Source organism: Zootoca vivipara, chromosome 8, assembly GCF_963506605.1.
Source record: "Zootoca vivipara chromosome 8, rZooViv1.1, whole genome shotgun sequence".
NCBI classification, from domain to species: Eukaryota; Metazoa; Chordata; class Lepidosauria; order Squamata; family Lacertidae; genus Zootoca; species Zootoca vivipara.
The window spans coordinates 48,365,108-48,386,272 of NC_083283.1; the positions used below are offsets into that span (position 1 = coordinate 48,365,108).

General features: G+C 43.9%; 1 protein-coding gene across 4 annotated transcripts in view; it reads left to right on the forward strand.

The window, feature by feature from the left end:
• The window catches only part of ANKRD12 (ankyrin repeat domain 12), a 59,203-nt gene extending 38,536 nt beyond the window's left edge, over positions 1-20,667 (forward strand). For all 4 annotated transcript variants that reach the window (XM_060277906.1, XM_035124903.2, XM_035124905.2 and 1 more), the window contains 6 exons: positions 2,978-3,125; positions 4,278-8,881; positions 9,919-10,017; positions 10,763-10,906; positions 17,782-17,877; positions 19,233-20,667. In XM_060277906.1, coding sequence (XP_060133889.1) covers positions 2,978-3,125; positions 4,278-8,881; positions 9,919-10,017; positions 10,763-10,906; positions 17,782-17,877; positions 19,233-19,418 — 5,277 coding nt within the window. In that variant the 3' untranslated portion in view covers positions 19,419-20,667. The remainder of the gene's footprint in view (positions 1-2,977; positions 3,126-4,277; positions 8,882-9,918; positions 10,018-10,762; positions 10,907-17,781; positions 17,878-19,232) is intronic.
• Positions 20,668-21,165: the final 498 nt, after the last annotated feature.

Genomic DNA, 21,165 nt, shown 5'->3' on the forward strand with positions numbered 1-21,165 from the left:
AACTCACAATAATGTGGGCACGCCCTGAGCATATATCTCTGCATCACAGCACAATGCATATAGTAGCAGACAGAAATCAGACACATCATGGTGCATTTGTCTCTTTGCTGGTCCCAAATTTAGCACCAGTTTATAGATTCCAGTAGCACCAATGCTACAGGGGGGGTCCTAACTGGCTGAAATGGGTTATGTTCAAGGGAAGGAGAGTAGAGCATCTGTTTTGTATGCAGAATGTCCCAGGTTCAGTGTCCAGCGTCTCCAAATGTAACTGGGAATGATCCCTGTCTGAAACCTTAGAAAGTCACTGCCAGGCTAGTGTAGATAATACTCATCGTGACCCTAAGAAAGGTAGGGAACACCCAAGCCAATTGGGAAGAGTGCTGCATGGACCCAAAACCTGGCTCCTGCATGGGTGAGCCAACCAGCTCACCACACCCCCTGCAACTCATATGATCAATCTACCATCTTCCTCATTTAGCATCCCAGCAGCCCTCATTACCCCTCTCCATTTCTCCAACTGAGTGCTTCATGCATCCTGGTGTCAGCAATCATCCCTGTGCCTGACAAACAAGGGAACTTGAGTGAGCAGAGAGAAAAAGGGGGCCTCTCCTTGACAGCAACTGCTTGACAACATGGTAGCAGTTGAAGTGTTTCCTATGGCATTAACTTTTGGTTAGGAGCACCTGTAGCATCACTGTCTTATCATGAAGCTTGCCCAGGTTCAGGAGCCAGCCTGGAACTGGTAGATTATCAACCCCCGTAGAGGAATAGCAGGGAGCATTCTTAGGTGGTGGGCCTCCTTCATGGTTTCCATAGAACAGAGTGCGGGGTGCATCTTGTACCTGTAGAAGAGCAAGTAGCAGAAAATTGGGGAGTGGGGACATAGAGGCAGTGGGTAGCTGCTGGAACACATAGACCCTGAACCTGGTTGCATAATAGATGTTTGTAAGTGACAGAGAAGAGTAAATGATGCCTCCTGAGTGTTCTGCCAGTGTAAATGCCTCAGCAGGAATGGGGGAGACTGCATATACTTGCCCTGGGGCGGGGGGGGGGGGTTTCACTAGGACTCTGTTTGCAAGGAATGTTAGAATGTTTGGCCAGTAATGGCAATGTTTGGGACAGAGTGCCTGGCCTTCATCAACAGAGAACTCATCTGCATGTGGGAGGGACAAATGCTTTCTCTGTGTGTGGGAGACACTGCTTTCTGCTATTGGGGAGGGGGGGTGTACAAAGTACTAAAGCAATACAATTCAGACAAGAAATGCTATTCACATATAACAAAGTGTGAGGAAGACATGGGTGGCAGTTATAACAGTTACACTTCATAGCATGGCTGCCACCTTCCCTTGCATTTCTGGATGGGCTGCTTTGTCCTGGTAGACCCAGTTGTTGGAGTAGGGTATTGGGATTTTTTTGTATCTGGAATCTGAAGCACTTGTAATATGCATAGTGGTAACACATCTCTCAAGTTCATATTGGTGTTCTGGAGATAAGCAGTTTTGTATGATGTTCTCTTTTTCTTCCAGTAGTGGTCTTATGGCATAGTGGGTTATGCTGCCCTCTTGTGCCCCAAACCAAGAAACACAGGCTGTTGACTGTTACTCTCCTCCTCCTCTTGACCAGTCCATCTCCTGTCTATGCTATGATGGCTATGCTCTGCTTCCACTTCTGGAGGCAGTAATACTTCTGAATACCAGTTGCTGGAAACCACAGGAGGGGAGAGTGCTCAGTTCCTGCACAGGCAACTGGCTGGCCACTGTGACAACAGGATGCTAGACTAGATGGGCCATTGGCCTAATCCAGCAGGATCTACTTACATTAGAGAGACTTAAAGAAGATTTATATGTGAGCTCTGAGATACTTCCCCATACCATGCACTCTTTTCAGTTGTAACCACTCTCGATGGGTTTTATATATTGACAGTGGTGTACAGTTATTGAGTGCTGAGGTACAATGTTCTGCCATGGTGAGACTGGCAGGGGCAGTCATTGATAAAAGGATGGCTTAAACAACACACACAACTCCTCAATGAAATAGCAATTCTTTGCACCAGGTCTAGGGCTGGTATAAAGTTCCAGCATCAACATGAACGTGGCAGCAGTCTGGAGGACTACAAAACAACCTGTAAATATGCCCAAGTTATTTAGCCTGCCATTTTTTACCAGGCCATGATGACAGTTGTAGTCTGCATTTCCATGCTGGTCACAAGAGATGGGGAAATTCCCATCTCTGCGGCCATCAAGAAAATTCAGGATACTAGCTTCTTAGCAGGCCAGTTTTTATTTTTTTTTAAGTATCTAACAAAGAAGAGATATTGGTGAGGGATGGGTTTCCCTACACTGAAAAGCAGAACCAAAGCAGACTGGCAGAGGAAGAATGATGGAATCCATCCCTTCTCCACCAGCCCATTAACTTGTCTCCATAGAATCTATGGCTACCAAGCAGATAGGGATGGAAAGGAACATGATGCAAACGTCCTCTCCCCTTTAGCCACCTCATGACTCCATCCTGTTCTGGCCATTCCATCAGCATATCTTTGTTGGCAGAGCTGTTCTTCCAGCATATTTGGGTATTCTGCCAGCAGCACTGGCATGCCAGTGTCATATCTTGATTTCTGCCAAATCCTATAGCCTCTCAGTCAACAGAACTTAAGGAAAATATTCCTTTGTAAAATATGTTACAAGAGTTTAATCTCTTGTGTTGCTTAATTTCTTTAATCTTTGGCACCAGTCCACAGATTTAGAGCAGTCAAAATAAATCAGTGTACTGTTCTGGAGTGTGTCATGTGTGGATTTCAGCACTGCTGCCCTACCCTGATTTACTTATACAGTACAATGTCATCCATGTATATAGCATTTTACAGAGTGATTTAAAAATGATTTTAAAAGACAGATGTCTGTTTACAGTCCATTCACCTCCGAAGACCTGTTTTTAATGTGAATTAATGTATAATAAACTTAAATACCTAATGTTTCAGATTGTGAAATTGCTGCTCCGACATGGCGGAAATCCATTTCAAGCTAATAAACAAGGAGAGAGGCCTGTTGATGTAGCAGATACAGAAGAACTAGGGCTGTTACTGAAAAGAGAAGTTCCTATTTCTGATGATGACGATGGTTGTTCAGGTCAGAAAAAAACCTTTTAATTGCACTTTTATAGTTATACTTAAGTGTGTATAGATAATACACAGACTTTCATATTGGTGTGCATATACAGAAAACAGGATCTTTGCAGATATGTACCGTACTGTTATACCTCTCAGTGACCTCCCACTGAGTTTTATGGGACAAAGTAATTTGCAGGGACATGGTTCTGTGAAATTATCTCCTACAACTTTGTCCTCAACTTAGTTTTGATGAATCATTTTGCTGATTGATCCTCACATTGGACTAAATGGGGCTTACATCTGATTAGATATGCACAGGATTGCACTGTTCATCTCTTATGCCCCCCCCCCCCGATAACATCTCTGGGCGTGTTTTTGAATAAAGCATATTTATTCCTTTCCTGCTCACTTCCAATTAACATTTGGGTGTCCTTCACATGGGCCAGGTACACAAAATAAAAACTTGCCAAGGCCTTTGGAATTGAACCAGCAAGTTTTTTTGTAGTTTTACAGGTTTCAAAATAGAGTTTCATTGAAGACTAATCATATATATATATATATATATATCTCCTAATTATATATATATTTTAATAAGCATGTTTCAATCGCTGCTGTTATTTTACATATCAAATAAAATGAGCTATTGTAGAGGTGATCTGTCCACTCTGCAAAAGTGTGTGATTTCCTATACAGTGGTACCTCGGTTTAAGTACACAATTGGTTCTGCAAGTCCGTACTTAACCTGAAGCGTACTTAACCTGAAGCAAACTTTCCCATTGAAAGTAATGGAAAGTGGATTAATCCGTTCCAGACGGGTCTGCGGAGTACTTAAACTAAAAGTACTCAAACCGAAGCGTACTTAAACTGAGGTATGACTGTACAGTATATATTTTAACTGCTATCTCACAGCTTGACAATAAACCCCAAGAGTAAGATTGTTTCCCTGTAGACAACAGAAACACTTAACCACCCACTCCAAAGCATTTACTTGTGATAAACTTTTTTGCACTTCTTCACACAGTACGTAGTTAAAGTGTGGAATCCAGTGCTAGAAAACATTTAAAAGATGGTTAAAAAGAGATAAAACACATGTCTTTTAAAAGTAATATTCACAGTCATGAATAGTAAATAAATGAATATATTTGTTGACTCTTTTCATTTTCTTTTCTAGATCTTGAAGAGACACCGTCTGTAAATCCTTCCAGTATAGATGGGAATATGGATTCTGAGACAGAGAAAGAATCTCTAGTTAATGACAGCAAGCACATTCCCAATAAGGCATCACTTTCATCTGTTCTTGATGAATATGAGTTTAAAGATGATGATGAAGATGAAGTTAAGAAAATGATTGATGACAGACATATACCTAGGAAAGATCTGATAAAAGAGGATGAATCTGAAATAGAACAGAGTAACCTATTTCTTAAACAGGAAAAGGTAACATTTCCAAAATCATTTAAAAATAAGAAACAGAAGCCTGCCAGAGTCTTATATTCAAGTTCTGAAAGTTCAGATGAAGACATTCTTCAGGACAAAAAGACAATCTCTTCTCCGTGTTCTGTCACAGAAACTTCAAATTCTGATGCAAAGATTAAAAAAGAATATGCTTTTAGTGAATATAAACAGAAAGGAAAAGTTAAAAGAAAACTAAAAAATCAAAGCAAAAATAAAGAGAACCAACAATTAAAACTTGAAAAAGAGAATTCCAGAATGCTAAACCTGGGTGCTTCTGTATTAGAATCTTTAGACAAAAGCAGAGAAGAAGAGAATTTTCGAAAATCTTTTAACTCAAAAGAGGATTCTTCTTTACCCTTACTCCATATTACTGCAGGCAGATCCCCCAAGCACCCATGTGGATTAATTGAAAAGCAGTCAACTCCGCTTAAACAAGAAAATGTTAAAACATGTTTATCTCCAGGAGGGTCTGACGTAACATCACAATCTGAATTAGTGCAGTATGACCATAATACAGACTCTGAGTTTGTACTGGAAAGCTCCAGTGGTAAATCCTACAAGCACAAAGACAAAAGTAAACATCAGAAAGAGTTTATTTCTGAATTTGGTGAAAAATCCAGTCCTAAACTTAAGGAGGAACAACACAATAGCTCATCCTTTGAAATTTCTGAATGTACCTTGAAAAAAGTAGATAAGGAGGGGAAAGCACTTAAGAAGCATAAACTGAAACATAAAGAAAAGGATAAGCACAAAAAGGAGCAGGATGGAGAAAAGGAAAAGAACAAGCATCGAGAGAGTTCTAAGGAGGCCCAAAGGAATATAGAGTTTGATAGAGAATTTTGGAAAGAGAACTTTTTTAAAAGTGATGAAGCAGAGGATATATCAAGTTTGGACTATGAATCTCAAACCTGTGAGAGAAAATCTAAGCTGGAGAAAGTTCTGATGAAAGAAGACAAATATGTGAAAGAGAAAAACTTTCAAAAAGATAGAAATTTTAGAGAGGAAAAGGAGAGGGAGAAAAATAAAAAAGAAAATGACAAGGAGGAAAAAGCAAAAGATACAAAGGAAGAAAAAGACATGTTCATTGATAAAGAAACAGAATTGTTTTGTTTAGGTGGTAGGGATTTAGCTAGTAATGTATCTTTGGTAGAGAAAGAAACAGACTTTGAGAAACAGGAAAAACCCACAAAGGAACATAGAGAAAAGCTGGAGAAGCGGAATTCTGCTACTGAAAAAGTAGAAAGAAAACATTTAGACAGAGAGAGAAAAATAAAATGTGAACATAAGTCAGAAAAAGAAAGATCAGACCCCATTGAAAATGCAGAAAAGACAAAAGAAAAAGAAAAATATTTTCAGCAAACAGAAAAATCTCATAAAGAAAATGACAAATTAAAAAGCATAAATACTATTAAAAAGCTTGATGACAGAGAAAAAATCAAAGAAAAACTTGATAAAAAGCATGACAAAGAAAAAAGTGATAGATACTTGTCAGAATGCAAAGAAAAGCCTGGAATTGAAAGAAAATCCAAGGTTTCTGAAAAGGAAGCTGACTATTCAAAAATTGAAAAGGGTAAAAAAGAAAAGGAAGCTGAGAAAAAAGAAAAACCCAGAGATCGAGATAGTTCAGCAGTTGCAACTATAAAGCATGTTCCAGAAGAGAAGAAATGTAGTACTGAAAAAAACTTGTCCTTGAAAGAGAAACCAAAAGATGAATTACTGAAAACTCCGGATGGAAGAGAGAAAGATAAAAAAGATAAAGATATAGATAGATATAAAGAGCGTGACAAACATAAAGATAAAATACAGCAAAACAGCGTACTTAAGCTAAAACCTGAAACTGAAAAGCTTAAGTCAAAACCAGCATCAGCACCTAAAGACTGTCGGCCTAAAGAAAAGAGATTATTGAATGATGATTTGATGCAGACAAGCTTTGAAAGAATGCTTAGTCTTAAAGATCTGGAAATTGAACAATGGCATAGAAAACACAAAGAAAAAATAAAACAGAAAGAAAAAGAAAGATTGAAGAATCGATCCTGTTCAGAACTTAACAAAATAAAAGATAAGGACAAAACAAAACATCCACTTGCTGAATCAAAAATTAAAGAGCTGATTCGTTCAAAAAGCTCTGAGTTGTCAGATACTTGTGTGAAGGATAAGCAGCCGAAAGATGCTACATGTAGTAGATCGCAGTCTGTTGACATAAAGAATTTAGCAGCTGGTGGGAAACTGTCACTACTACAGGACAATAGCTTAAGTAGATCTCCCAGATCAGAAAGTGAAAAGACAGGGCTAACATCCAGATCAGTGTCCATGCTTTCAGTGGCTAGTTCAGAGGATTCTTGCCATACAACAGTGACTCCTCCAAGACCAATAACTGAATATGATTCAGACTTCATGCTTGAAGGATCTGATTCTCAAATGTCTTTTTCACATTCACCATTTTTACCTAGTGCCAAATCACCTGCTCATCATGAGACTGATAGTTTATCAGAGTTGCCGGAGCGCAATAAAGCACCTTTTCCAAACAGGTTTCCACCAGCTTATGTGAGATCAGCATCTGTTGAGGATGTTAAACTTATTATAAACGAGTGCAGGCCGGTTGTAGAAGTTCGAAGGTGTAGTATGCCATCTGTTGTTTGTGAAAATGCAAAGCAGCCCCGAGTGTCAGAAGAAAATAATCACAATGCGTTGCTTTCAGTTCAGAGTCATAGTTGCCCTTCTCCTAAATATGAAACACTATGCTGTAATTTGCTGGAGAAGGATTCCCAAAATGGTATGTCAAGCATGCATTCCAGTTCTGCATCATCTCCAACTAGATCTGCTAGCAACAAGCATATTACATCAGATGCAGTTAAAAAGGCTACTCTGACAAACCCATCAGGAGAAAGTCATACACCTCTGGAGCAGTGTAGCCAGAATAATACGACACCATCAAGTAAGCCATGGGATGTACCTTTGGAAAGATTTAACTCATTGAGCAGTGAGTGCATCTGTTCAAATTTTCCTAGTTTTGAGCAAGATGCAGCAACAGTCCCAGCCATTCACAATTCTGAAAATAAAATCTTGAAAGAACAGAAAAATTCTGAGCCTTTTCTTCATCATGCTGAAAACATAGCAAATTTTACATCACTGGAATCTGCAGCTGTTTTCTCTCTCCAGTCTTCTTGTTCGTCTCGGATTCAGCCAATCACAGATACAGTCTATATGTCAAAGCATTCTATACCAGATATTAGCAGCCAAGAGTCTCTGGTTGTTAAACACCAACAAAGTGCCATTCAAGCTACCAATTCAATCTTAGATGTAGATACAAACAGTAAAAAGAAGATAGAAAAAACATTTCCATCAAACAATAAAAAGTCAGATGTGCTAATCACTGTGTATCCTGAAAGCTTCACTAAAGATATTTCGCAACATTTTGAAAAGGATTTTATTGCAAATGATCCTCGTTTACACCCTAATGCAAGTTCTGTAGTTAGTAAGCTCATTTATAAGACATCACAAGTGGATGAGCTAGATAGCAGCATGATTGATATTCAGATTGCAGGTGAAAAAGACCATTCTGATTACCTGTATTCATCCCATATGACAAGTAATAAAAATGAAATAGATCTACAGGATCTAAATGGCAGAGCACTGAAAGGAATTGCTAATGAATATAACAGAAAGCTTTTTAATATAGACAGCATAGAAAACAGTTCAATGGAAGAAAATTTGCAACAGTGCCTTTCACCTTGTTTGGAAAGCCATTCACAATTAACTGAACATGAAGTGCATAAGTACAGTGCGAGTGTTAAGTCAGAATTGGAAGAAGCAATAGAAGACCATAAAGCAGAACAGTATGAAGTTCCTCAAAGAATCACAAGGAACAGAGCAAATATGCTTGCTAATCAAAGTAAGCAAAATCTTACTGGATGTCCTCAGATATCAGAAAGAGATTCTGAATCATCTTCCTCTATTAAAGGAAGGATAAGACTGACTGAGGAAGATGATGCTCAGGCGCATCATCCTCGTAAAAGAAAGCTGTCACGTGTTCCTCAACCTGTGCAAGTGAATCCCTCATTAATGCAAGCTAAAGAAAAAATTCACCAGTCTCTGGCAGCTATTGTAGACTCTCTAAAACTAGAAGAGATCCAGCCATACAGTTCAGAGAGAGCAAATCCATACTTTGAATATTTGCACATAAGAAAGAAAATAGAAGAAAAGCGTAAATTACTGTGTAGTGTTATTCCTCAAGCGCCTCAGTATTACGATGAATATGTGACCTTCAATGGATCATACCTCTTAGATGGCAACCCTTTGAGCAAGATATGCATTCCAACTGTAAGTAACTGGGTATTTAAGTTTTAATAGAGTGAATTATATACTCTCAGCAATCTCCTAAACTGTTCAGTTCATTCCAGTGTAAGCTAATGGAACCAGATTCCTATTCTGCATAATAGGAGCATGCTGCAACCATATGTTACTTTTTGCTTGATATTTCTGCATGCTCCTCGCCACCCCGTCCCCATAACGATAGTATATTTTACTTTCTGTATAAACTAAATGAGAAGGGATATTTTTGTGTAAGGAGAATAGCTATGCTGCTGTTTTCTATCTTCTTATTAAATGCAAAACAAATAAGTATTTTTGGTGCAACCAGCTGATGCAAAAAGGGCCAAGAAAATACTCATGAGTAACATAGTTTGCTTTCTACATTTTTTACAATATGACTTTACATTGCCCTTTTAGTTCCAGTGTTCCAGTGTATTCAACTGGAAAGTTGCTAGGAGGACTTGTTGGCCAGATTTTTGGAGAAGACAGATAATGCTGTCAGAAGATGAAGGAGTTTGGAAGCTTCCATTTCTGTTTAAACATTACATCTAAACCTTAAATTGTAGATTAACTGTTATTATTAACCACGGTTTACTCAAGTAAGCCGGCTTCTTAAACTACAATTTGAAATTGGCTTTGTTTTAGTAAACAGTACTGTAGTTAAAACTAACCGCAGTTCGTCTGGTTCAGAAGTCAATCCGAAACAGAAACAAGCTTTCAAATTCCTTGCAAGCTGTGCCAGGAAAAAATGGACAAGGCTCACACAGACTTGTCCTATGCCATGGTTTAGCGTTACATATGAATGCAGTCCAATGACTTGGTGTCTGCTTGATGTACTGCTTTCATATATATGAAGATTCTTCAAACAATGTTTCATGTTGACACAGTAAAATTCATATATTTAATTCCATATTTGTGATACAAATATGTGCATTCAGTGACATTTTAAGCACCATAATCTTTTCCTCCAGTTGACTATGTTATGGCCCTTGCTTTTGTATACAGTATTATATATAAATGATATTGCATGGACAATTTTTTCACAGATCACACCACCTCCTTCACTGTCAGATCCACTTAAAGAACTGTTTAGACAACAAGAAGTTGTAAGGATGAAACTTCGTTTGCAGCACAGTATTGAGAGGGTAAGTGCCATAAAATATTGGCTGATAGTGTTATTCATTTATTTTCACCCTGTAGACTGATGACTGTATAAAGATGGGCAAGTCTTTTAAAGGTTTTATCGTTTCAAAGAGAAAGGATGAGAATGAAGAAAAACCGTTACATGTTAAGATTTAAGCACAATATGTAGATTGTTAAGAAGTTGTTAAAAACTTGCATCTCCAATCAGAACCTACCGTATATATACCTGGAAATTCTCTTTGTCAGTTGCTGCATATATTTTGTGTGATGCAGTGAACAAAGAAATGTAGAATTTTGAGCGTTTGATAATTACGTTTGATAATGTAATTCAGGCTTTTGGAATGCTTAACTAGAATGTCCACTTTAATTCACTGTGATTTATATTGGTAGTGCATTGGGCTCAAGTTTCCTGACATTAGTAAACAAATAATGAAAATTAATATAAAGAAAAGGAGAGTTTACACTGTGTGCAATTTGTATGCTAAGAAATTCATGTAAGAAGCCACTCTTACCGGGAAGTTCTGAAAGTTTTACTTAGATTTCTAAGCCAAGTCTCATAGTATTTTCTGTATGAAATCTCTGTAATTGTGCATGTTTATTGGTATGAATTAATAGAGAGAATTAATAGAGAGAAATACTGCATTTCAAAAATCTTAAAAGTGTACTTCAGAAAAGAAAAAACAATAATCAGATAGTTTTTAATGAAATTTTGTGTTTTACAACTCTGAATTTTTTTTGTTTAACTAGGAAAAGCTTATTGTTTCCAATGAGCAAGAAGTATTGCGTGTCCATTATCGAGCAGCAAGAACTTTAGCTAATCAGACTTTACCATTCAGTGCATGCACAGTACTACTGGATGCTGAAGTGTATAATGTGCCTATGGACAGCCAGGTAAATTTTAAAAAAGACTGCTTTTAGGGTTTTGTTTGGAAATAAACCCATAGCTGAAGTTACTTTTTCAAACTAAGTCTAATAAAGTTAACATGAAAATAAGTTTTACCATATTGGCCCGAATATAAGCCACATTTCCCCCCCCCCCCCAATTTCAGGCCCTGAAAGGTTAAAGTGTGGCTTATATTTGCGATTTTTTACCATATGCTGCTGAAAGTGGCTGGAAGTGCACACGCTCCCTAGCTGCTTAACGACGGGAGTGAGGGAAGCAGCGCGCCTGCCTCCCAGCTGGTTGGTGGTGCACGCTCCTTAGCTGCTTGGCGGTGGGGGGAAAGCAGTGCCCCCAGCTGCTTGGTGGTGCACACGCTCCCTAGATGCTTGGCGGTGGGGGAAGCGATGCGCCTATCTCCTAGATGCTTGGCGGTGCACACGCTCCCTAGCTGCTTGGCGGTGGGGTGAAGCAGCGTGCCCGCCTCCCAGCTGCTTGGCAGTGGGGTGTGTGGCATGCCTGCCTCCCAGCTGGTTGACGGTGGAGAGGAGCGTGCGCAGGCCAACCAGCTAGGGAGCGCGCACACTGCCAACCAGCTGGGAAGCGGGCAACCAGCTCCCCAAGCCAGTGCCGGTGCTTGGCTCTGAGCGCGCTGTGTGCCCGCCTCCCAGCATTTACCGTCCTGAACGGGGGCAGCTGGCACCAGCTTGGGGAGAGGGGCGCCGAGCATCAGCTTGGTGGCCACACCTGCAAATAAGCCTTGATTTTAATGGTGCGGCGTATATGTGGGTGCAGCTTATATTTGGGTCAATACAGTATTTAAATTTAATTCTAATTTTAAAAGTTACTGATTCAGATAGCATACAACTAGAGTTCTTTAAGAATTCACATATGGAATTGTTTGTTGAATTGTCTAAACTCCTAGCAACTTGTTCCTAAAATTATCTTCCTTGCTGGACATTTGGAAGGTGCCCATTGTAAAACCAATTTGTTAAAAAGGATTCTGTTGAGGAAAAATTACTCTTATTTGGCTAATGTCAGTCCTAGTTAAATTAGTGGGAAACATTAGGCTAGAATTATATTATATTATATTAATTATATTATATTTATTATATATTATATAGAAGAACTGGCTGCTGAAGACAAATTTGCATGGTTTGCAGAGAAGAAAGTTGTTAACTTTTAACTTTTAAAAATTATTGAAAGAGTTTATGTAAAGTCTTGTGCAAACAGATTTACCGTATATTCCGGCGTATAAGACGGCTTCTGAACCCAGGAAAATCTTTTCAAAAGTTGGGGGGCCGTCTTATACACTGGGTACAAGAATCTGCAATCACTGCATATGGTGGGGGAGCAAAAAACGGCCATGGCTGCATCCCCGCCATATGCAGCGACCGTATGAACGTGAAGTGCTCAGGAGAGGGCTGCCCCCCGCCAGGGAGAACGGCTCCATCATGGTTTCGTGACCCGGATCAGCATAGAGATACAGTTTTGTGTATTTCATTGGTGTCAAGCTGCTGCCTCTTCTCTCTTTGTCAGCGCATAGCGAAGGGATCTCTCCGTCTCTCTCTCCGCTCTCTCTTTCACTGCTCTGCTCAGCGTCTTTTGCTGGCTGTGCGAGCCCCGATGTCTCTGCCTCTCTATCTCTCTCCTCTCTATGGCTTCTATTCCCCTTTCGCTCACTCAGCCAGCCTCGATGTCTCTGCCTCTCTATCTCTCTCCTCCCTATGGCTTCTATTCCCCTTTCTTTTGCTCGCTCAGCCAGCCTCGATGTCTCTGCCTCTCTATCTCTCTCCTCCCTATGGCTTCTATTCCCCTTTCTTTTGCTCGCTCAGCCAGCCTCGATGTCTCTGCCTCTATCTCTCTCCTCCCTATGGCTTCTATTCCCCTTTCTTTTGCTCGCTCAGCCAGCCTCGATGTCTCTGCCTCTCTATCTCTCTCCTCTCTATGGCTTCTTTTCCCCTTTCGCTCACTCAGCCAGCCTCGATGTCTCTGCCTCTCTATCTCTCTCTCCTATCTATGGCTTCTTTCCCCCTCTCAATAACTAAACAAACAAACAAACAAACCACCATTTCCCCAGCTGCAGACTTGAGTGCTGGAGAAGACAGCCTCCCCTCCCCTCCCTGCCAAAAAAGGGCTAGAGTATATCCCAAATTCTATATTTTAACTTGAAAATTAGGGGGTCGTCTTATACGCCCAGTCGCCTTATACTCCGGCATATACGGTAATCTGGCTCATGGGAGAATCACTTTTTTTTCACTCTCCCCACTAGGTCAGAAACGGCCTGACTGGAAGAGGCCTTCTGCTAGTGCAGAAATGGCAAACCTGTGGACCTCCAGGTGTAGCTAACTCCCATCAGCCTCAGCCAGTATGTCCAATGGTCAGAGATGGAGGGAGTTGTAGTTCCAACATCTGGTGGATCACAGGTTCCCCATCCCTGCACCTAATGGAGACAAGGTCACATTTGGATCCAAACTACTATTTTTCATCACTCTTAACATTTTAAAAATATGGGTCTACCATTTTTTAGCATGGGAATAAATTACCATATAATTAACCTTCCAGGAGCACCTTAGAGACCAACTAAGTTGTCATAGGTAAGAGCTTTCATGTGCATGCACACTTCTTCAGATACACTGAAACAGAAGTCACCAGACCCTTTTGTATAGTCGGAGGGTGGGGGGTTATGGGAATGGGTGATGGGCTGATAGGAGTGGTAAACCTGTTGATGACTGTTAACGACTGTTAATGACTGCAATTGGTCTTGCAGGAAAAAGCAAGGGCTGAGGTGCTAAAGAAAGCTTGATCATGTATAATGAGATAAGAATCCTATGTCTCTGTTCATACCAGGTCTCTCCATGGTGTTAAGCTTGGTAATGAGTTGCAATTCAGCAACTTCTCTTTCCAGTCTGTTTCTGAAATTTTTCTGTAATAAAACATTCGTTAACAGTCATCAACAGGTTTACCACTCCTATCAGCCCATCACTCATTCCCATCACACACACACACACACACCCTCTGACTATACCGTGTTTCTCATATTTTAAGGCATCCCCCAAAAATAAGACATGACAGGATTTCTAAGGGTTGGTGAAAAATAAGACATACCCCGAAAATAAGCACTATCGCAAAGCCCCGACCGAGCGAGAGGCGAAGACGCGGGACCCAGCAGGAGCTCCCTGCCTGCTTCCCCGAGCCGTAGCGCATCGGTGGGACAGAGCCGAAGATCGGCGGGCGCTCCTTGCTGGGCTTGACAAGCCCGGGAAACAGCGCCCGCCGATCTTCGGACCTGTGCTGTGTGACAGGCAGGGGTGGGGGGAAGCGGAGATCGTTCTCCGCTCTCCCCCCACCCCCGCCTGTCACCAAAGATCGGCGGGCGCTCCTTGCTGGGCTTGACAAGCCCGGCAAACAGCGCCCGCCGATCTTCGGCCCTGTGCTGTATGACTGGCGGGGGTGGGGGGGAAGCGGAGATCGTGCTCCGCTCTCCCCTCACCCCCGCCTGTCACCGAAGATCGGCGGGCGCTGTTTGCTGGGCTTGACAAGCCCGGCAAACAGCGCCCGCCGATCTTCGGACCTGTCCTGTGTGACAGGCGGGGGTGGGGGGAAGCGGAGATCGTTCTCCGCTCTCCCCCCACCCCCGCCTGTCACCAAAGATCGGCGGGCGCTCCTTGCTGGGCTTGACAAGCCCGGCAAACAGCGCCCGCCGATCTTCGGCCCTGTGCTGTGTGACAGGCGGGGGTGGGGGGGAAGCGGAGATCGTGCTCCGCTCTCCACCCACCCCCGCCTGTCACCGAAGATCGGCGGGCGCTGTTTGCTGGGCTTGACAAGCCCGGCAAACAGCGCCCGCCGATCTTCGGCCCTGTGCTGTGTGACGGGCGGGGGTGGGGGGAAGCGGAGATCGTGCTCCGCTCTCCCCCCACCCCCGCCTGTCACCGAAGATCGGTGGGCGCTGTTTGCTGGGCTTGACAAGCCCGGCAAACAGCACCCGCCGATCTTCAGCCCTGTGCTGTGTGACAGGCGGGGGTGGGGGGGAAGCGGAGATCGTTCTCCGCTCTCCCCCCACCCCCGCCTGTCACCGAAGATCGGCGGGCGCTGTTTGCTGGGCTTGACAAGCCCGGCAAACAGCGCCCGCCGATCTTCGGACCTGTCCTGTGTGACAGGCGGGGTTGGGGGGGAAGCGGAGATCGTTCTCCGCTCTCCCCCCACCCCCGCCTGTCACCAAAGATCGGCGGGCGCTCCTTGCTGGGCTTGACAAGCCCGGCAAACAGCGCCCGCCGATCTTCGGACCTGTCCTGTGTGACAGGCGGGGGTGGGGGGGAGAAGCGGAGATTGTTCTCCGCTCTCCCCCCACCCCCGCCTGTCACCGAAGATCGGCGGGCGCTCCTTGCTGGGCTTGACAAGCCCGGCAAACAGCGCCCGCCGATCTTCGGACCTGTCCTGTGTGACAGGCGGGGGTGGGGGGGGAAGCGGAGATCGTTCTCCGCTCTCCCCCCACCCCCGCCTGTCACCAAAGATCGGCGGGCGCTCCTTGCTGGGCTTGACAAGCCCGGCAAACAGCGCCTGCCGATCTTCGGACCTGTCCTGTGTGACAGGCGGGGGTGGGGGGGAGAAGCGGAGATTGTTCTCCGCTCTCCCCCCACCCCCGCCTGTCACCAACGATCGGCGGGCGCTCCTTGCTGGGCTTGACAAGCCCGGCAAACAGCGCCCGCCGATCTTCGGACCTGTCCTGTGTGACAGGCGGGGGTGGGGGGGGAAGCGGAGATCGTTCTCCGCTCTCCCCCCACCCCCGCCTGTCACCAAAGATCGGCGGGCGCTCCTTGCTGGGCTTGACAAGCCCGGCAAACAGCGCCTGCCGATCTTCGGACCTGTCCTGTGTGACAGGCGGGGGTGGGGGGGAGAAGCGGAGATTGTTCTCCGCTCTCCCCCCACCCCCGCCTGTCACCAACGATCGGCGGGCGCTCCTTGCTGGGCTTGACAAGCCCGGCAAACAGCGCCCGCCGATCTTCGGACCTGTCCTGTGTGACAGGCGGGGTGGGGGGGAAGCGGAGATCGTGCTCCGCTCTCCCCCCACCCCCGCCTGTCACCGAAGATCGGCGGGCGCTGTTTACTGGGCTTGACAAGCCCGGCAAACAGCGCCTGCCGATCTTCGGACCTGTCCTGTGTGACAGGCGGGGGTGGGGGGGGAAGCGGAGATCGTTCTCCGCTCTCCCCCCACCCCCGCCTGTCACCAAAGATCGGCGGGCGCTCCTTGCTGGGCTTGACAAGCCCGGCAAACAGCGCCCGCCGATCTTCGGCCCTGTGCTGTGTGACAGGCGGGGGTGGGGGGGGAAGCGGAGATCGTTCTCCGCTCTCCCCCCACCCCCGCCTGTCACCGAAGATCGGTGGGCGCTGTTTGCTGGGCTTGACAAGCCCGGCAAACAGCGCCCGTCGATCTTCGGACCTGTCCTGTGTGACAGGCGGGGGTGGGGGGGAAGCGGAGATCGTTCTCCGCTCTCCCCCCACCCCCGCCTGTCACCAAAGATCGGCGGGCGCTCCTTGCTGGGCTTGACAAGCCCGGCAAACAGCGCCCGCCGATCTTCGGACCTGTCCTGTGTGACAGGCGGGGGTGGGGGGGAGAAGCGGAGATCGTTCTCCGCTCTCCCCCCACCCCCGCCTGTCACCAACGATCGGCGGGCGCTCCTTGCTGGGCTTGACAAGCCCGGCAAACAGCGCCCGCCGATCTTCGGACCTGTCCTGTGTGACAGGCGGGGGTGGGGGGAAGCGGAGATCGTTCTCCGCTCTCCCCCCACCCCCGCCTGTCACCGAAGATCGGCGGGCGCTGTTTGCTGGGCTTGACAAGCCCGGCAAACAGCGCCCGCCGATCTTCGGACCTGTCCTGTGTGACAGGCGGGGGTGGGGGGGAAGCGGAGATCGTTCTCCGCTCTCCCACCACCCCCGCCTGTCACCGAAGATCGGTGGGCGCTCCTTGCTGGGCTTGACAAGCCCGGCAAACAGCGCCCGCCGATCTTCGGACCTGTCCTGTGTGACAGGCGGGGGTGGGGGGGAAGCGGAGATCGTTCTCCGCTCTCCCCCCACCCCCGCCTGTCACCAACGATCGGCGGGCGCTCCTTGCTGGGCTTGACAAGCCCGGCAAACAGCGCCCGCCGATCTGCGGCCCTGTGCTGTATGACGGGCGGGGGTGGGGGGGAAGCGGAGATCGTTCTCCGCTCTCCCCCCACCCCCGCCTGTCACCGAAGATCGGCGGGCGCTCCTTGCTGGGCTTGACAAGCCCGGCAAACAGCGCCCGCCGATCTTCGGACCTGTCCTGTGTGACAGGCGGGGGTGGGGGAGAAGCGGAGATCGTTCTCCGCTCTCCCCCCACCCCCGCCTGTCACCGAAGATCGGCGGGCGCTCCTTGCTGGGCTTGACAAGCCCGGCAAACAGCGCCCGCCGATCTTCGGACCTGTGCTGTGTGACAGGCGGGGGTGGGGGGGAAGCGGAGATCGTTCTCCGCTCTCCGCCCACCCCCGCCTGTCACCGAAGATCGGCGGGCGCTGTTTGCTGGGCTTGACAAGCCCGGCAAACAGCGCCCGCGTGCACTTTATTAAAAAATAAGACATCCCTCGAAAATAAGCCATGTCGTGTTTTTTTGAGGAAAAAATTAATATAAGACATGTCTTATAATATGAGAAACATGGTACATAAGGGTCTGGTGACTTCTGTTTCAGTGTATCTGAAGAAGTGTGCATGCACATGAAAGCCCATACCTATGACAAACTTAGTTGGTTTCTAAGGTGCTACTGGAAGGATTTTTTATTTTTATTTTGACTGCGTCAGACCAACACGGCTACCTACCTGTAACATATAATTAACATTGGCTATAATTTCTAATATGTTTGATTTCTAGACCGATGACAGCAAAACATCAGTTAGAGATCGATTTAATGCACGGCAGTTTATGTCATGGTTACAGGACGTGGACGATAAATTTGACAAATTAAAGGTATGTGCTTTTATTGGACCTTGTCCAAAAAAGATTTTTCACTAGAAAGTTGCAATAAAGTAAACCATCTTAACACGTGGTCTCCCTCACATTCTTTGTGTCATAGCAAATTCAGGTGAAAATAGATAATACATGTCTTAATTCATTAAATTGCTCACATATATGGAATAGCAGAAAAACACCTGAGTTCCTGCCTCCATGGGTTTCTCAGTTCAGGGAATTTGCAGGGATCACAAACGTGTGTCAATTTTATTTGTGGAACTGCCTTAATATTGCACTGAATGAGGAAGCAAGTACTCAGCGGATAGACTTCATGTATATCAAGGTGTCAGGAGGATATTCTTAGTGTATCTACCCAAGGACACAATCCAGAGCAATTTACATACACTTAATCGTAGTGCTCTCAGCAAAATGGAAGCATGCTTTGTTTTTCTCTGAATTTAAAGATCCACAATAGCCAAAAAGACCGCCCTTGTTGGGGGAATCCCAAAGCAGCTTTCTCTGTCTTGTGCACACCAAGCTATTTGTGCAAGTCAAATGAAATTTGAAAAGTTTTCTTCTAGTGTCATTCCAGGAGTTGCAAAAGGGTGGGGTGGGGAACCAAATATGGAGAAGCCCTGAAGTGCACATGAAAGCATTTCCATTCACCTTAAGAATTCTTTTGAAATCATGCCATTGGCATCTATAGGAGTATATGGTGTATGTCAAGAGGGCTTGGACCCAGAATTAAGGGCATGTTACAAGGTTGGCAGTAGCTGGCTTCCCCACCCCCACCTCTTCTCCACAGCAGTCCTCCCAAAATACCTAGAAATCTTTCAGGGGACTCTGCTAAATGGGATGGGCTGTGACACAGAGAGATTAGGGTAAAGGGGAAGATACCTGAAAATTGGGTGGGGATACTTTTCATGAGCAGATGTCCTGTTCATGGAAGTTGCCTTTTTAATTACACATGCTTAGTTCTGGATCTAATTCAACTGCAAATGTGCAGAGTTGAGAAAAGGAAATGGTGCAAAATGAATATCTTTTACTAAAGATCCCCTTAAAGCAGGAATGGCCCACATTTTAAAGCTTTGGGTAAAAGGAGCTGACCCTTTAGCATCTAATTGCTCTAGGGCTGATTTATTAAAAGTGCTAGCATTGTTTTATGGAATATTTAATTGACTCTAGAATTACAAAAAATAAAAACCCTATTCAAAACATGAATAGGCTCACAAGTATAAGATCAAATCGTCTCAGGGGTTTGATTGGTCTGTGGACTGTCAATTTGACTGTCCCTGTCTTGGAGAATTCAGTATGTGGCTCACGTTAAGGTGTATTTGGAATAATTGACTATTCATCTGTTTATTTTGAAATAGACATGTCTCTTGATGAGGCAACAACATGAAGCAGCAGCTTTAAACGCTGTTCAGAGACTGGAATGGCAGCTTAAACTACAAGAACTTGATCCTGCAACTTATAAATCCATCAGCATTTATGAAATTCAGGAATTCTATGTTCCTCTTGTAGATGTTAATGATGACTTTGAATTGACGCCTATATGACTGCTAGCATCTCTTTACTGTCTGTTACAGCTCAACGTTGTGAAATATATATGTAATTTGTTTAAAAATATAGCACCAATGTGGAATACAGCCTTTTTCAATATTCCATATATAACATCAAAATGCTTCACAAAATCTCATTCAATGTTGTAAATGTGCATACCATTTATTACAAATGGTATTTATTTTAGATCCTAGGTCCAAAAAGCATCTTCCCAACAGAGCTATTTATGTACACACAAAAAATCTTTCACTGAAGTTTTAACAGCGCTGGCAGCTGTTATAAAAAAAATCCACGGAAAAGCACTTGCTATTTTATGTTCACTTTAATGATTTTTATTAAACTTAAACTCCTACAAAAAATAAAACATCAAGCTGTGGGAAATATTACACGCTTGTGGGAATGTGGGGAGTGAGGGTCTATTCATCTTATATAATTTATAGGTTAACTGTACAGTTTTCTTTTTGGAAAAGATGTAATATTGTTTTCATTTTTTAAAATAACTTATTTTATACATATTGCGCAAATGTAAATAATCTTGTATTTAACGTTCAACCCTGTATAAAAATAGATATTTTAATTGTAAAACTGTTTTGTCTAATGTTTTATTGGACCAAAGTTGTTGTTTATTACGTGTAGTGTATAGGCAATTTTCTTTTAAAAGGCATGTATTTGATTTAGCTATTTGTTCCATCACCATAACTGTTTAAGATTTGAGACTGAGTGGTATTGCATGCTAGCTCAGTTTAAGTTTTTCCCTACTGTGTGGTACCTAAATGATTGCAACATACGGTGCCAATCCAGCAAGCACTGCTTCTGTACAGCATCCATTCATTCAGAGGAATTTGCATGAGTGTCCCTTTCAGTGTGGTTTGCAGCAGTGCTTAATGGATTACACTTTGACTTCCTAGAGCCATTTGTCTTTTGCTATGCTGCTGTAATGCCATGACTATGACTTACTATGAAGAGTATTATGTTTAAAATCTTAAAGATTATAAATCTACTCTTACATTGTGGTCTCAAAACAAGCCTTTTAGTGTCCTGCTTCTCCCTTCCAAATGCCTCTCGATGAAAAATTGTACATTGTCTATTTTAATATTTACCTATTAAAGCATATGTAAATAGGTGTAAATACAATGTTTAATAAATTCTATTGGTCATGCTAACAGATGGTTGAATCCTTGTGATGGTGAAATTTTCATTCTTGAAGTTTTATACACTTTGACAAAAATAAATATTTGAAAGTTCCATGATAAGATTGTAGTTTTATATTCTGACCAATTCTCCATTTTTTTGAAGAACTGACTAATAATATAATGTTCTTATTGTACTATTAGAATGACTGCCATTATGATTGGGTATAGGTTATGTGGAGGGAGGGATTCTGGATGTACCTAGGGAGACCTGGATCCAAATCCTCGGTCACTGTGTCTCAGCTTAGGCCTATCTGAGCTCCTGGAAGGAACTCTGTTAAGATGTCCCAGAAGAGTATTAAAATACATTTCCCAATGTGTCCTTTCCCTGTTGGTAATGGTCAGACCACTCCACTATAAGGGGGTTTGCTCATGCTAAACTTGTCACAAAGTTTAGTGTTTTATTTTCCCTAGTGTGAATGAATAACAAACACAAAATTAACCGTCCTTTGTAAAGTTAATGGGAACATTGAGAAGCCCTAGTGCCTTTGGATGGGAGGAGGTGAAGAGGGGCAATTTTTGCTGCCAAATTAGAGGCTCTTTGCCATCTACT